The 17,608-nt window shown below is 48.4% G+C and overlaps 1 protein-coding gene across 2 annotated transcripts in view; it reads left to right on the forward strand.

Moving 5' to 3' along the window:
- LOC119181695 (MAM and LDL-receptor class A domain-containing protein 1) overlaps positions 1–17,608 on the forward strand; it is an 82,419-nt gene that overhangs the window by 26,680 nt on the left and 38,131 nt on the right. For both annotated transcript variants that reach the window (XM_075875654.1, XM_075875653.1), the window contains 2 exons: positions 1,214–1,297; positions 2,007–2,194. In XM_075875654.1, the coding sequence (XP_075731769.1) occupies positions 1,214–1,297; positions 2,007–2,194 (272 nt within the window). The remainder of the gene's footprint in view (positions 1–1,213; positions 1,298–2,006; positions 2,195–17,608) is intronic.

A 17,608-nucleotide genomic window follows, 5' to 3' on the forward strand; every position in this document is an offset into this window, starting at 1 on the left:
ATGTAGCTCCATTGAGTTTCAGGCTGCTCACTTTATTTCATTTAATCCGACAATATACTTCTCTTTAAAAAGCCAAATGTTACGTAAGCGTAACGCCATGTTCTATTTTTCCAAATGTGACGGTAGCGAATTCCTTTCGTGTGTGAGGGCTCATTCCTAAATTGTGCAAGGACGAGGAACAAGGATTCGTTCGTGTTTAAGAGGAAATAACGTGTACAACACTGGTCATAGGTTCGACACCCAGTGGGAAAACTTTTTCTTCAATGTTTTTAAAGACGATAGTGTTTCTTGGAGACCTTCGACGCAAAAAGCTTGATCTGTCTGTCTGTCTGTCTGTCTGTCTGTCTGTCTGTCTGTCTGTCTGTCTGTCTGTCTGTCTGTCTGTCTGTCTGTCTGTCTGTACATTTGTCTGTTTGCCTGCCCTTAACGGTACCCTAAACGGCACCAAAGTGGCCAAACAATACTCCGAATGGCCGACGCTATCCGCAGCGCCCACCAATATTGCTCAAGATTCAGCGTTCATACTTGTGCGATTGTCAATTAAAAAGCAATTATTGTGCATATCTGAGGCACCATAACAACACGTCAATATTCTGTATGTGTGTCTTTTACTAAAAAGGCATACATAAGTAAGTATAAGGACCGTAGCGTTCATCACGTTGTGCTGACCATGCAACGCTTGCACTAAAAAGCAAAAGTTTCCCAACGCTTTGGTAAGACGACACGGTGGTGGCACCTACCCGTCGCCTTGCGTTCTACACCCTATCACCTAGGATACGGGCGCGCAGGGCGCGCGCGCTACGTTTTCCAAGATAACTGCCAGATAGCACTCATGTCTCACGTGTGACGTGCGTGACTTGATGCGCTCGTTCACCTCCGCTGCACGCTTGAGGCACTTTAACGCAGCGCCTCCAGAATACCATTCACCGGTTTTCTTGCGCAGAACATCAAGTAAACGTTTTGTTCACTCTCTCCAGACGCAAGACTATCGTCTTTCGACGACATTTGCAGTGTAACATGGAGATACGGGGCCAATTTTTTTTAACACGCAAAGTGTTTTATCCCGGGGTCCACCAATATATTGTGACGCATTTTGGCGGAGATTTCGCACACATGCGTATGTGCGCAAAAGCACCTATGCTTTGCGCTTAAAATAGTGCTTTAGTGAATGGTTGGACATGCCGTATTGTATTCAACACTTCATGTCACGCAGGCGGATACATATTCATCGATTCGTCCTTCCCCAGAAGACCCTTGGACAGGGCAAGGCTGATCAGCCCGACCCTGAAGGCGACAGGTAAGCCAGCTTTGCATCCGCAGCGTTAAAGTGGCCCGGCTACACTTGTTCAGCAAGGTCAGAAAGCGATGCTCATCGGTAGCTAACAGATGCATACGTGCAAATAAACACAAACAATTAATTTACCACTTCACAATCATTAAACTAACTGTGCTGTTAGAGCACTTTCAAACACACGCACACATACCCACAAAATAGCCATAGAGATAAGAGGCAAGCACCATTTTCGCTTATAGAACATATTGCGGCAATATAACCCAGTCAACGGTCGCTGTCGGGAAGAAAAGCACTTTGAAGGAATATTTAGGGTGATAAAATTGTGTCTGCATCTTCCTTAATTTCTAACCTGCTGCCATAAGATATAAAATGGAAGAGCAAGGCACATATGTTCCAGGCTAGGCTTTTACAAAATTAAAGTAACCAATATTTCGCTTCGAGGAGAAATGTAATAAAAACGTTTGTGACCTGCAGGTAATTCAGTAATGTAGTGAAATTATCCGTTCAAGCGAGTAATCCAAACAAAAGAGTCATTCCTTTCTTTGGTCCTTTTGTTGTTGTTGTTGTTGTTGTTGTTGTTGTTGTTGTTGTTGTTGTTGTTGTTGTTGTTGATGATGATGTTGTTGTTGTTGTTGTTGTTGTTGTTGTTGTTGTTGTTGGCCCATTCTGGTACCCACTCGAACTCCCCCCGATGTCGTACACTCCCCGGCAGGCGCCAACCTTCCCATGTGCATGCGATTCGCCACGCACATGTTCGGCAACGGCATCGGAACTCTTCGGGTGCTGCAGCACGCCGAGGGCGCCGAGACGCCTCCGCGGCCAATCTGGGAGATCTCCGGAGAGGCGGGCAACAGCTGGCACTTGGCGCAAGTGCAAGTGGCCACCACGGAACCATTCACGGTGCGCCTCCCTTCCCCCCCTCTCTCCTCTCATTGCTCTCTTTCTTCGCTAGTTTCCCGGCGCTGTGATCATTCAGCGACTAGAGTGTCTCGATCTATGCTCGCTTCTCCGCGCGGGGGCGCGCGCATCGAGGCACCCTATCAGCGGCCATATGGGAATGATAGGTATAGTACACAGATTTGCCAAGTCTTCATGCCCACGGCTTTCAAACCCACTTTTCGGCTTTGTTTTTTGTATCGTTTTGCTTTTGTTAGGAATAAAAAAATTAACCGCTCGAACTTCATGGCCCCAATTGGAACTGGTGAGCCAAAAAGGTTGAGGTGTTTGCTGATTGTCATTTCGTGATGAAGCTTTGCTGATTGTCATCTCGTGATAAAGCTTCAAACCACGCGAAGCCAAAGGGAGCCGTAAGTACGAAGACTAGGCAAAGTTGTGTACTACCCATCATTCCCATGCTCGCTGACGCCCGTGCATTGCAGTTCCCACTGACACTAGCTCCAAATTCTCCTCTAGTGTACTTATAGGTAACTCTATATACTATCATCATTACACTTTCAAGTTGAGGCTTAGCAGGCTATAGGACGTCGCGCTGCCAAGATCGAGGACAACAGTTCGATTCCAGGCATTGGCCTTCGCGCTTAGATGTTGGCGGCATACTATGAACCTTTTCCATGTTTGTAAATAGTGGTAGGAGCCGTCGACATACTGTGGCGCTTGTAGCGACGTCGTGGTACGCAGGGTCCACCTAGCCGAAAGCTCACCACCGCCCTTTATTATTAAGTGACAACTGGCGCAGCAGCTGCAGAGCTGCCTCCGATACGAGATTGATGATTGATATGTGAGGTTTAATGCTCCGAAACCACCATATGATTATGCGAGATGCCGTAGTGGAGGGCTCCGGAAATTTAGACCACCTGGGGTTGTTTAACGTGCACTCAAATTGAGCATGTTAAAGCATCTTAATGAAATGCTGCTGCCGCAGCCGGGATTCAACCCCGCGACCCGCGGGTCAGCAGCCGCGTACCTTAGCCACTGTACCACCGCGACGGGGCGCAATAAAAAATCAGGTAGTCGAACTTGTGACGCCTTAACCGGCAACAAAAAAGCGCCCGGTGCTTTCCAACTAAGCTACCGATACAGATACACATCCCGTTACAAAGGCGCCTCATATCTCAAACACATTCTTTTTCGCACAATGCTGGTGAAGCTTTAGGCTGGATGGATGGATGGATGGATGGATGGATGGATGGATGGATATGGCTGTACCCTTTAGATCGGGCGGTGGCTAGCGCCACCAAGCCGTAATACTTAATGAACTCAAAACTATATTTATTTATTCCTTAAAAAGTGAGTTTGAGGATTCGTACTTTGCAGTGAAGAGTTTAATTTTCACTCGTGCCTTGACTTTAGCCACCAATCAGATAACCTCCTTCTAGTTAAGTCTACTTGCTTAAAGTCTATTTTGCCCTCCCGGTCCCTAAACCCCAGTGCTTTGAAAAACTCTGCGCCATCATCCTGAACTATAGGGAAAAGCCCTTTGCAGAACATTATCAAGTGTTCGGCAGTTTCTTCTTCCTCTCCACACGCACTGCATACTGTGTCTACCCCTTCGTATTTGGCCCGATATGTCTTGGTTCGCAGTACTCCCGTCCTTGCCTCAAACAGTAGAGAACTACCCCGAGTATTATCATAGATCCTTTCCTTGGTAATTTCCTGCTTAAAAGTTCGATAGATCTCTAGTGCGGACTTCTTAATCATGCCCACTCTCCACATGTCAGTCTCCGTTTCCTTCACTTTCGTCTTAACCACTAGTTCTTTTTGGTTTGGCCGCCTGCTGTTTTCTAAGTATTTACCAGTCAACTTCCTGGTTCGCTTCATCCATTTTGTATCGACATTCTTCATGTACAGGTAGCTGAAAACCTTCCTAGCCCAACGCTCCTCCTTCATTTCTCTCAATCGCTTCTCAAATTTTATCTTGCTGCTAGCTTCCCTGCCCTCAAATGATGTCCATCCCACATCACCTTGTACTCCCTGATTTGGTGTAATCCCGTGAGCTCCTGAAGCAAGCCTACCTATTCCACGTTGCTTAATTTCTAATCTTGCTTGAACTTCTGATCTCATGCACAAGACCGCATTGCCGAACGTCAGCCCAGGAACCGTGACCCCTTCCCCTATTCCTCTCACAACATCATACCTATTGTAATTCCACAGTGCCCTATTTTTCATCACTGCTGCATTCCTGTTACCTTTAGTCGTCACGTATATTTCATGTTCCCTCAGGTACTCGGTCCCATTGCTTATCCACACGCCCAGATATTTGTATTTATCTGTTATCTCTAGCGTGACGTCCTGTATCCTAAGCTCACTACCTTCGTTGTCATTGAAAATCATGACTGCTGATTTTTCCTTACTGAATCTAAAATCTAACCTATCTCCCTCATTACCGCAGATGTCCATCAATCTCTGCAAATCTTCCTTGTTGTTGGCCATTAGCACTATATCATCTGCGTACATTTATGCTGGTAGTGCCTGATCAATAAGTTTTCCTTGTTTGACTAAAGAGAGGTTGAATCCCAGCCACTTCCCTCTAATTTTGCCTCTAATCCTTGTAGGTACATCATGAATAATGAAGGTGACAGGGGGAAACCCTGCCTAAGCCCCCGTGTTAACTCTGCAGGCTTGGATACCTGTTTTTCCCACTTTATAACTACCTTGTTACCTTTATAGATACCCTTTAAAAGATTAGTGACTACATGTTCCATGCCTAGTGTGTCCAGTATTCCCCACAATTCCTCTTGAACCACGCTATCGTACGCTCCCTTGATATCCAAGAATGCTAGCCACAGGGGCCTATGTTCCTTTTCACCTATTTCGATGCACTGCGTCAGTGAGAACAGCTTGTCTTCCAACCTCCTGTGTTTCCGAAACCCATTCTGCAGTTCCTCCAGCACCCCTTCATCTTCTATCCATGCCTGCAGTCTTTCCTTTATAATCTGCATCGCCAGCCTGTAGACCACTGATGTCACTGTTATATGATGGTAGATGTTTATGTCAGCTTTGTCCCCCTTTCCTTTATAGATCATGCTTATCCTGCTAAGTTTCCATCCATCGGGAACTTCACCATCGATTATTATTTTGCTCACTGCCTCTCTCAAAGCCTGCTTAGACTTCGGACCTAATGTCTTTATCAGCCTAATTGGAATGCCATCTGGGCCTGTTGATGTACTACTAGGAACCCTTTTCTCAGCCCTTTCCCACTCTCGTTGTGAAAATGGAGCCATTGCACCACTTGATTCGTCCTTGTCTATTGTGGTGCATAAAGTACTTCTTTGTTGAAATTTTTCTGTCACCCTTACTCTTATATATTCAATAGCTTCGTCCCCTTCTAGCCTGGCACCCTGGGCTGTTGTTATAAAACTCTGCTCTAGACTCGTCTCATTTCTTAGGGAGTTTAGATGGTTCCAAAATTTCGCAGCTGCCTTTCTATCTTTTTTATGTACTTCTGCCAGCCACTGAGCTCCCTTTCTTCTAATCTTTTCATTGATCAGAAGGGATGCAGCCCTTCTACAGCTTAGAAAGGTTTCCCATTTTCTTTCAACATCATCTGTCGGTTCACCCCGCTGCTTAGCATGTCTGTGTTCCCTAGAGGCTTCCTGACGTTTTGCTATGGCTCTCTTAACTTCCTCATCCCACCAACTTTTGGGTTGGTGGCCTCTTTTTTGGGGTGACTTGTTACGCGTCTTAGCAAGCTCTAGCTCAAAGAGTCTAATTAGATTCATGTATGTCCACACTGTCTTATTATCCTCCGTGATTACTTTCTCAATTTGTTTAGTGGCTATTTCAATTTACCTTTCTGAATAAAAAAATTTTCCTGTAGTTGCTCATCTTGTCTCCTTCCCACTTTCACTGCTCTTCCAAAACTTAGCTTGATACTTTTGTGATCACTACCCAGACTTCTGGAGCCACCTTCATCTATGTGCATTCCCCTGAGCTTATCATACATACTATGTGACATCAGTGCATAATCCATCGTCGACTGCAGCCTTCCTACCTCCCATGTCATTTGCCCTTCACACTTCTCGGTACTGTTGCAAATGATCAAATGAAGCCTTTCACACATATCCATGATCATTTTGCCTGTCGGGTCGGTATACCCATCTATATCTTCTATGTGCGCATTCATGTCTCCTAGTATAATTATCTCGCACTCTCTTCCTAACTCCTGAATGTCCTTTGATATACACTCTACCATTGCCTGGTTTTCCTCTCTGGCCTTTGCTCCCGTCCACAAGTACACGAAACCAAGGAGTGTCATTTGACCTGCCACTTTCCCTTTAAGCCATGAATGTTCCTTGCACTTCTGCTTGACCCTTTGCCAGTCTGTACCTTTATGAATGAATGCCCCAATACCACCCCCCTTTCTGCTGCCTTCTGTTCTATTACAATATTCCCACGCGTAGTCCGGATTGTTCGGAGGTTGTTCGATGTCCCTGAGATGTGTTTCTACAAAACCATATACCATCGGCCTCTCTTCCCTTAGCTGTTCTTCTATCTCTTCCCACTTCAGCCTGTTCCTACCACCCTGCATGTTAATATACCCTATGTCTGAATGGGCTCGGCGCTCATGGCTACGTCTATTTATGCCCCGGACTCTACCTATCTTAGACATCGGTGCCACTTTGGAATCGTATCTGTCCATAACACCTGTCGAAGAGTCTCCCTGGTTGTTTTCCTCGTTACTAGCTATCCTGCACCCCGAAGGCCTCGCTTGCCCCCAAAAAAAGCTAATGTGCGTCCTGCAGGTCGCCAACCCACCTCTTAACCTAGTCGCCCATCGAAGTGAATTCTGTCTCGTTGAAAACCACCCCACTTTTGCACCTCTCTGTTTATTTCCACCACCTCAAAGCCTTTCTTTCGACTCATCCGCCATATCTCTTGGTTTGCGTTGACAACCGCTCTTTGCAGGTTGCTATCACGCACCGGTACCTCTGGTATCGTGCATATCACTACCTGTGCCTTAGGAGAAGTGGCGTGCATGTCATCGACACCTTTCGCCAGTGTGGCTGCCAGTCCTGCTGTATCTTCATTTAAGACATCGTTTAAACCGCCTGAAATTATCACGAGGTTTCGTCTATCAGCTGTAGCTTTGAGTTTTGCGCTCGCCTGCCTCATGACTGCTTCAAGCCTGCGTCCTGGGAACGTCCCTACTGCAACCCTCTTATCACCTCTTACCCTCTCTTTGATGGCTTCGGTGCATCGATTTAAATTCGAGTCCCCGGCTGTTATCACATGCTGTGACTTTTCAGCTGGAGCGTCCTGCACCTGGGGCCTACTTGCACCTGTGACGCCAGCTGCTTTGTCCCCTCCCAGCCCCACCACTACCTCGCTGAAGCTGGGCCTTGGGACAGTTGAACCGGCTAAACCTGTTTTTTCCAAACTTGCTTGTTCTTCCTTCTCCACCGTTCTGGTTGCCGGTTCTCTACTGTTCTTTCCGTAGGCCGCTTCTTTGTTCAGCTTCGCTAGTGCTTCCTCGGTGGACTTCAGTCTTTCTTCCATTGCCCTCGTTTTCTCTTGCTCTGTCGCCAACGCAGTCTCGAGCTCATCGATTCTCACCAGCAGTTCACTTTGGGCAACCATCATTTTCTCCATTTTTTCCTCGACCTCACATTGCCTACACTTCGCGTCAGCCTCTTCTCCATCCGCTTCTACGCTTGAGTCCACTTTCAAACCCACTCCACATCCTGAACACTTTACAGTCTTTTTAACCATGTCTTTCTGACACCAATTGTCCCCATACTCGATAATTACTAAACTCGAGCCGTGCACTACGAAAAAAAAGAAAGAAAGTCTAAGCTCTACTACAAAAATTTGCGTGTTCAATGTACGCGCACCTCCACCACGAGGTGGCAAAAGAAAAAAAAACAAAAAAATTTCAAACACACACACCCGCACTAACTAATAAATACCTGGTGACTGGCCCCCGAAAAAGCCGTACCATAAAATTAGTGCTACGAAGATTTCAACCGCTGCCTTATAATTATAAAGACAAGCTCAAAACATGCAAAAACACTTATCTGCGCAGTCGATCTGGAGCGCTCGAAAAACACGTCCATCCACCGTGCCGGCCGAACAGAACTGGCAAAGCGAGGTGGTGGCGCCGTCTGTGAGTGGGGAAGAGAAGTAATGCGGGATGACATTAGCACCGAGAGAGAACGATTTGTCGACGATGCAGTTAAAATATGGCGTCCGATATCGCGTGCCGCTGTACAGTCTCGGAGGACATGGTTAAGGATTCTCGATAGCAGTGAACAACCTTGGACGCGTGAGTATCGGATATTCGCCGAATAAGTTATTATTATTATTTTCGCCTTTCTCTTCGTGTTAGCTTGCGACAGCTCGTTGTCGGAGCCGTGCAGCTGCTATGTGCTATACAATATTTCGCAACCGCCTACTCTGGTGGCCGGAACAACACTGACTAATAAAACTGTTGCAGTGGGCGCTGTAGCAAGGCGACGATGTAGACGGGTGAATGTGGTGCCTTGGCGGAGTAAGACAGAGGCCAGCGGGATGTGGAAGGCCAGCCCGCGTTCGCGGCTCAAGTTACGAACCTCGGCCTATCCCGCGTTGCTGGAGCGCAGAGTGGTTTTACAGTGCCTGGAAGATGTTTTAGGCACCATAGGCACGGGGAGACGCTGCTCTCGTCGGAGCGAGTGGACGCGCGTCGTGTCGGCTCCGGTTTCAACGAATGTTTTGCAGCGGAAGTCGCCTAGAAGCCCACAAGACTTTGGTACCCGCGTATTCAGCTTGTCATCAGGAATCGCCCGGCACCAAGCTCCAGGTGGGGACTTGAATTTTGACACCTTTACCGACGCATTTTTGTCAACCACGCTAGCGAGAGAGATAGGCCTAACGCCTGCCAAGCCACCGGCAGCGTAGCTGCCAGAGACGCTGCTGCCTAGGCCGGCCTAGCTCTGCGGGCACCAAGAAACGCCGGTCGGCGCGTTTGACGCGTCCGACTTTTTGAGAAGAAATGGAGGTCACTGTGGAGGGAGAACCCATTTCTCGTGAAGAATTCGAAGAAAGTACAGGATGGAGCACCGTAGGATCAAAGAAGTCGACCCGCGGGCAATCACTAGAACCCGGTGCGGATTCTCAACGAGGGAATAACAGCAGGAAACGGCGTGAACAAAGCCTGAGTCAAATAACAAGATTAAGCCGGATGCCTCCACTGCCCCGAGGTGACTACAAGATCATCATACGACCTAAAGGCGGCCTTCGACTCGCTGATTATGGAGCCGCCCGACTGGCGACTTGCATTTACCACGCCGCTGAAATTCCGAGAGACGCCCAAGATGAGGACACAATATGCCCAAATTTCCAGCAAAATATCATCGTAGTGAGCACACCCATCGAGGCGCATGCTGATAGATATCAGAAAATCTCTCGCATTGTGGTCGGCAACAAGACGTACGATACCAGCGCATATGAAGCAGCACCAGACGGTGCGTCGAAAGGCGTGATACGTGATATCCCGTTGGAAGATACTGCCCGAGATATTACAGCTAATGTGATTACAACAAAGAACCCTACAGCCATCGCTGCAAAACGCCTCAGCAACACAACGACGGTGATCGTACTGTTCGCTGGTCTTCGCGTGCCAACATACGTTCGATACGGTGGGGCAATGTTGAAGTGCTCCCTTTACCGCAAACAGATAGAGACGTGTTACCAATGCGGTCGCCTGGGGCACCGCGCAGATGTATGCCCAAACCCGAAAGACCACGTGTGCCGTGGCTGTGGTACGACCAACCCCCCGCAAGATCACCAATGCCAGCCCACTTGTCAACTATGCGGCGGCGACCACCAGACGGCCGAGAAGGCGTGCAGGGCACGTTACAAGACGCCGTACCTGGTGAAACGCCGGCGATGGGAGCGACAACAACAACGATATGAAGACTACCCGACGAAGCCAACGCCTGTCGACAACAGCCTCGAGCAGCGGGACACTAGCCCTACCCGGAAGCCCGGAAAGAAAGCCTGGTCGAGATCTCGGTCGTGGTCTCGGTCGCGGTCTCGCCCCCGGCCCCGCTCCCGGCCCCGCTCCCCGCCCCGCTCCCGGCGCCGCTCCCGGTCGCAGTCAACATCTCGGAGCCGTACACCTGGACCTGGCGCAACCTTCAAGGTGGGCTGGGTAGACGTAGTCAAGGGGGCGCGCTCGGGGTCTGAGGAGGCCGCTTCTCAAGGCAAACTTGATAAATTAGAGGCTGAAATAGCACAGCTAAAGCAGATGTTAGCACAATGTAACCAGAAAATGACAGCTTTAGGAGAGGAAAACAGGACCCTCAAGGAGGAGTTACACCACTATAAAACAACAAAACATGCTCCACCAGTAGTACCACCGCTCTCAGCTGTTACACCCAGTGAAACATTGGAGGAAGGTACAACACCAACACCTCCCAAGCGCAGAGCCGAAACCCAGGCCAATGAATACAAACCCGCACGCGTAACGCCCGAGAATAAAGTCCTGAAGGAAGTTCAGCAATCAGTCAAAGAATTAAATGAGTGGATGAGCAACGCATCCCGACTGATCTCAGCCCTTACTGACCGCGTAGAGACTATAGCTAAAATTACCCAGCAACAAAACGAACACCTACAACAGCGACTTATCGCTGTGGAGGCTAGAATCACCCCTCTGCCACCTAGCGGACTGGACCCCACAGCGAATGTAAAGCAACCTTCCTCGTCGGCATTCAGTGTGATACAGCCGGCAACATTCCTACCCCCTGCATCTCATCATAGCTAGAAATCACGCCTACACAATTTGGCAATGGAATTGTAGAAGCTACGCGAATAAGCAAGCAAATCTTAACCAATACCTTAAGGGGAAAGTTAAGCCCGATATTATTTTATTGCAGGAGACACATTGTCTCGCTAAATTGGCAGGCTACCGCTCGATCGGACATGTCAGCGGGGAGACGACTGTCCTTACCACCCTAGTTAGACGAAACCTTACGTTCACGCAACACGACACGGAAATTACCAATATAGACAATATATTTATTGAACTCGTTCCGCAACGCAAGACACAGGAAAGTCTTTTTATACTAAACATATACAGCAACCCTAAACAAAAAAAGCACAGATTTCTCACACTCTTTAAACGCGCCCTCAACATCGCTGGCCAAAATCCCATCTTAATAGCGGGGGACTTCAACGCACCACACACTGCCTGGGGATACTCTTATGTGTTTCCTAAAGGTAGGGCCCTCTGGTTTGACTCGCAGCAAGAGGGATTAACTCTCATCACCAACCCTAGCACACCCACACGTGCGGGCACTAGCTCCAGTAAAGACACAACGCCTGATCTGACGTTCACGAGAAACACATCAGCAGCCACCTGGAAAAATACCCTAGAGGACCTGGGTAGCGACCACTACATCATCGAGGTACATGTTCAAGGTGGCCCACGTAAATTCACGGGAAAAGAGCTAAAGTTGGTAGACTGGACCCAGTTCCGCAAATCACGTGAGAACCAGGTCCAACCCATCAGCGACATAGAGGACTGGATACACACGCTTAAACAGGATATTAATAATGCCACCCGAATCGTACCTCCCGAGGCACACCTCGAAGAGATCGATAGCCGGCTCCTCCACATGTGGGAGGCAAAGCAATCGCTCCAAAAGAGGTGGAAGACACAGAAACACAACAGAAACCTCAGGAAACGCATAGCACTCCTCAACACAGAGATAGAGATGTATGCAACACAGCTAAGCCGGCAACACTGGGATGAAACCTGCGATGCGATGGACAGGCAACTAAGTCTTAGTAAAACTTGGCATTTTCTACGGTTCCTGCTCGACCCAGAAGACAACAAAACCGCCCAACAACAAACCATCAACAAACTAATACATGCTTACAAGGGCACCGAGGAGGAGTTTCTTAGGGAGGTAGAACTCAAATATATCTCTCAGGCTCCTACTCAGCAGCATCCAGATTATACGGGCCAGATCAACACTACTCTAGACGAAGAATTCACCGAAGCGGATATCCGTGCCGCCCTACAAAAACTTAACACCAAATCTGCACCAGGTCCGGATAACATCACGAATAAGATGATACGCAATTTTGACGATGAGTCGATCACGCATATCACAGACTATATTAATAACTGCTGGAAGACCGGAATCTTGCCCCCGCATTGGAAAACGGCCAAGGTGATTCTGATTCCGAAACCAGGCAAACCACTGAATACTGACAATCTTAGGCCCATCTCCTTAACATCTTGTATAGGCAAATTGATGGAACACGCTTTCCTGGCTAGACTGACAAATTACCTCGAAGACAATGATTTTTTCCCACACACCATGATTGGCTTCCGCAGGCATCTTTCAACGCAGGATGCCATGTTGCAGCTTAAGCATCACATCATAGACAGTACGGGACGCTCCACTAAGGGCATACTTGGTCTTGATCTGAAGAAGGCTTTTGACTCTGTCACGCATAGCACCATTCTAAATCAGGTCAATACCCTAAACTTGGGGCTTCGCACGTACAACTATATTAGGGCATTTCTTACGGGCAGAACGGCCACGATCACTGTGGGAGCACTCAGTTCGTCCGAAATAACCACAGGAAGTGCGGGCACCCCGCAGGGTTCCGTGATATCTCCCATGTTGTTTAACCTCACCCTCATTGGTCTTCCTTCAAAACTTCAAACCATCCAAGGACTTCATCACACCATTTACGCCGACGACATCACCCTCTGGGTGTGCGACGGCAGTGACGGTTCCATCGAACAGAGATTACAGGAGGGGATTGACACAGTCGAACGGTATTTACAAGGAACTGGACTATCCTGCTCGGCGGAGAAATCTCAGCTACTGCTATATCGCCCTACACTTAGAGGTCGGCCACCCAAACAACATCCCCAAGCGCAGGCACACGCTGATATAAAACTCACTACAAGCGATGGTCACGCCATACCAACCGTGGACAAAATCAGAGTGCTAGGTTTGATCATAGAAAGTAAGGGTACCAACGGAGAGACAGTTCGCAACATTGAAGCCAGAGTGTCTAACACGATGCGCCTCATTAGGCGCATTACCAATAAACACAAAGGCATGAAAGAGGCCAGCATCATCCGTTTGATCCAAGCGTTTGTTCTAACTCACATCACCTATACAGCGGCGTACCACCGATGGTTCACCGCGGAAAAGTCAAAACTCAATTGCCTAATTAGGAAAATTTACAAACAAGCGCTAGGTTTGCCTCAAAACACCAGCACCGAACTACTCCTTCAACTTGGTTTACACAATACCCTTGAGGAACTTATTGAGGCGCAACAAATCTCCCAATTCGAGCGTTTAGCCAAGACTAAGCCAGGCCGCCAGATTCTATGTAATCTCGGTATTACTTACCACACTCAACACGGAGACAAACACGACATACCACGCACTATCCGTGCTATGCTAACAGTACCACCCATACCAAGAAACATGCACCCTGAACACAACAAGGGCAGACGTGTCAGTAGAGCCAGGACCATGTCAAAGATGTTTGGGCGCAACCATGAGGCAGTCTTTGTCGACGCAGCACGCTACCAGGAGCGTCACCACTTCGTGGCTGCTGTCGTAGACCACACACAACAATGCAAAAGCAGCGCGTCAATCATAACACGGAACGTAGAAACGGCAGAGGAAGTGGCTATCGCGATGGCCATAGCCCACACTAACGCCTCATGCGTAATCAGCGACTCGCAGACAGCCGTTAGAAACTACGCCAGCGGCAGAATCTCCCCCGAGGCATTGCGGATTCTTAATACAGGCAAAATTCACAAGGCGGACAAATACGTACACATCTTGTGGTTCCCTGCCCACACACCACTAGGTAACGCGGAGGCCAGTCCGAACGAAGTGGCGCACAACGTGGCTAGAGGTCTTACGTTCCGAGTCACGTCAGACGAAGCGGCCACCCAAACGGACCTTTCTGCGCCGGTGTGGGAATGGAACGATCGGCTCACTAAATTTAATGACATAATTCAACACTATCGACTGCAAAGGCGGGAGTACCCTCCGCCTCACTCCAAGCTAAATCGGGCCCAGTCCGTTCAGTGGCGACAGCTACAAACACGCACATACACGAACCCTGTCATCATGCACCACATATATCCTGACGTCTATAGCTCTAATCTATGCCAGTACTGTACCACCAGAGCCACTCTCGACCATATACTTTGGGAATGTCCAGCATTAGTCAGAAATTCTGGGATCGCGGCCTCCAATGAAGACCTTCGGGCGCGTTGGCGGACTGCGCTGCTCAGTTCGGGCCTGGACAAACAACTTTGGGCGATCCAGCAGGCCAAGGAAGCTGCCGGGAGACACGGTCTCTCCATTGGCCCCTAGGTGGGAGCCCATCCCAGCAATCTGCCGGAAATTAATAAAGTCTATCTCTCACCATAGGCACCGTCCGCTGACCAAAGGGAGCTGCGTTGCTGGCACTAGCCCGTCCTAAGTTCGCTGACGTTGGCCGTTAGGGGCACGCAGAAAACAGACGCGTGCACGCGTCCTCGTGTATCCCTGCTGCAATCCGCCCACTCACGCGGGCTGGGAGGTGCGGGCATTGCGTTCCATTTTGACTGACCCCAACTTATTATCGCGTTTTTTCTCCACTAGGTATTGCGTTCTGACGCCGCAGTCACACTGGAACACTCGACTGCACGGTCCCTATAGGAGGGCCTCAAGCCGTCCCCGGCAATCCTCCGTTATCACGGCTTGGTGTGTCGCTAGGAAAAGTGCTGAAAGATTTAGAGTACTATAGCTGCTCTACTATGGGCGTCAGTTACAGTGAAAGGACAGCATCGACATACCACAGAACACCTGTTTAAGAGAATTTTATTTCTGAAAGAATCATACATACACAGAAGACATTTATGTGTTACATTATTTCTTCTCAAGACATGCTAATATATCTTAATATACATCTATGTTTAGGGAAATTTATTCTCACAGACAGTGAACATCAATTACAATCCAACAGAACATTGCGACAGAACACAACATCCACAGACACACCAAAAGTTGCCTTCTCAAGACATGCTAATATATCTTAATATTACATTTGTGCTTAGAAAAAGTGTTTAACGATTTAGAGTACATCGTACTCTACTATGGGAGAGCATAATGCCGTCCCTATTCTATAGTGTGCTTATAAATCTATGCAGTACCAGTTAAACATACTTTATATCATTTCTTGCAACTCACAACTGCACTACACACTTGCACACTAACTATCCCAACCTCATTGAATGTGCCGGTCATTGGTCTTATTCTCAACCAAGTTACCAGAAGACGAAAAAAAATTAATATGGCTATTTTTGTGTGTCAAGTTTGAGTCAACAAAAGCAAACAACCCTTTATGCATCGTATTTTGTAGGATAGAGATGACGAAGACAGAGTGCGTCGGCCGAGCTTTTGCGCAAAAAGGGAAATGCCGCCGTTTCGGTTTCCGCGAGGGTTGCTTGCGTTCCGCCGCAGTCACAGATGGAGAGTTCGGTGAGTCCGTCCGTGCGTCCGTCTGTCTGTCCGTCCATGCTTCCACCCACTGGCGCTTTCGTCCGTCCGTCTGCGAGCTCTTTCGAGCGTCCGTCCTTGAGTGCGAACGGACGGACGAATGAACGCTTCGTCCCACTCATCATGCACTCCGTGAATATGCTCCGATTTTTTTATTGTAGCTGTGGCTTTCCGCTGCAAGGCACCGCCTACTGAAATGTCTCCATCGTAGCGTGTTATTTTTTGTATTTTATGTTACGGTATCTGGACGCCCGTGGATGCCCGTTCTAACGGGAGTTTCACCTCCTAAAGCCGCATCAGTACGGCTGCAGTGAACGCGCAACTAAATCTGTCTAATTCCTTCCTCTGTTGCACAGGCGTAAAGGTCACCGTATTAATCTGGTGGTCACATAGTGATGTCTATCTTTTTAAATGAACACGATTTGAAGACGCGTGTTTCGAGCACCAGTGTTTAGCGTGTGCTTGTTTGTGTGATCTTTGCTCGGGATTTACGGCACGCTATGTCCACGCAAATGTTGTCAACTTCAGCTACCGCAAAGGCTAACAGGCGTTTGCCGTCGCGATGAAGATGTGCCACTAAGGCGTCGGCGTGGGTGTGTTCTCGTCATGTGGTTCCACAGTGACCGAACACCGTTGGACATTGTACGAAATGTCGTCATCACAACGCAATAATCCCTACATCTGTGAAAACAAGTTGCACGATTCCTATGACCCAGGGATCCGCCATGTTTTTTTTCCCACTTGCCATAAGATAATGGCATCACCAATCGCCAATTTTTTGCAGTCCCTGTGAAATGGCACGCAAACGGAATGTGTGCTTGTTTTCTTTGAGGAGTTGTCGGATAGCGTACGCTAAGATAGCTGGGCGTTGAGGGCGAGGCGTTGGCGCATGAACGTCATACGAGTTTTCGAATAGCGTTATAATCCCCCGCAAACGCTGATGCACGCTCAAGTAACCGCAAAGTGTTTCGAGGGTCACTCGCTATTTCGAATTTCTTGCGGGTGGACTGCAAACGCTATAACGGCGGTTAGTGTTATGACGCATTCGCAGCGGCAGTAACTGAAACGGAAAGCGTTTGCCTACGCTATTCGAAAACTGCCCAATAAAGTAGTGTGCCTCGATGCGAGCGCCCCATTCCACACTGCAGTAGACGCGGCCCGCAGATGCAGAGAAAGTGTGCATCAGAACACCCTACATTTGAGGCTTTCACCTTGAACCTTACCTCCTTGTCGTCCTGCCCCGCCGCGGTGGTCTAGTGGCTAAGGTACTCGGCTGCTGACCCGCAGGTCGCGGGATCGAATCCCGGCTGCGGCGGCTGCATTTCCGATGGAGGCGGAAATGCTGTAGGCCCGTGTGCTCAGATTTGGGTGCACGTTAAAGAAACCCAGGTGGTCGAAATTTCCGGATCTCTCCACTACGGCGTCTCTCATAATCATATGGTTGTTTTGGGAAGTTAAACTCCACATATCAATCAATCAATCAATCAACCAATCAATCAATCAAGCTTCTTGTCATCTCATCTTATGTTCGCTGACGTCGGCCGTTAGGGGCACGCAGACCCCGTGTATCCCTGCTGCAATCAAGGAGGATTAAAGAAGCAATTTTTAAATCCTCCTTGGCTGCAATCCGCCCACTCACGCCGGCAGGGAGACGCGAGTATCGCGTTTCATTTTGACTGACCCCAACCTACTAATGCGTTTTTAAATGCGAAGCATTTCTTAGCGAACTTCAGCGACTTTGAGCGTATCTATCTATCTATCTATCTATCTATCTATCTATCTATCTATCTATCTATCTATCTATCTATCTATCTATCTATCTATCTATCTATCTATCCGTCTG

Source organism: Rhipicephalus microplus, chromosome 10 (assembly GCF_043290135.1).
Source record: "Rhipicephalus microplus isolate Deutch F79 chromosome 10, USDA_Rmic, whole genome shotgun sequence".
Lineage (NCBI taxonomy): Eukaryota > Metazoa > Arthropoda > Arachnida > Ixodida > Ixodidae > Rhipicephalus > Rhipicephalus microplus.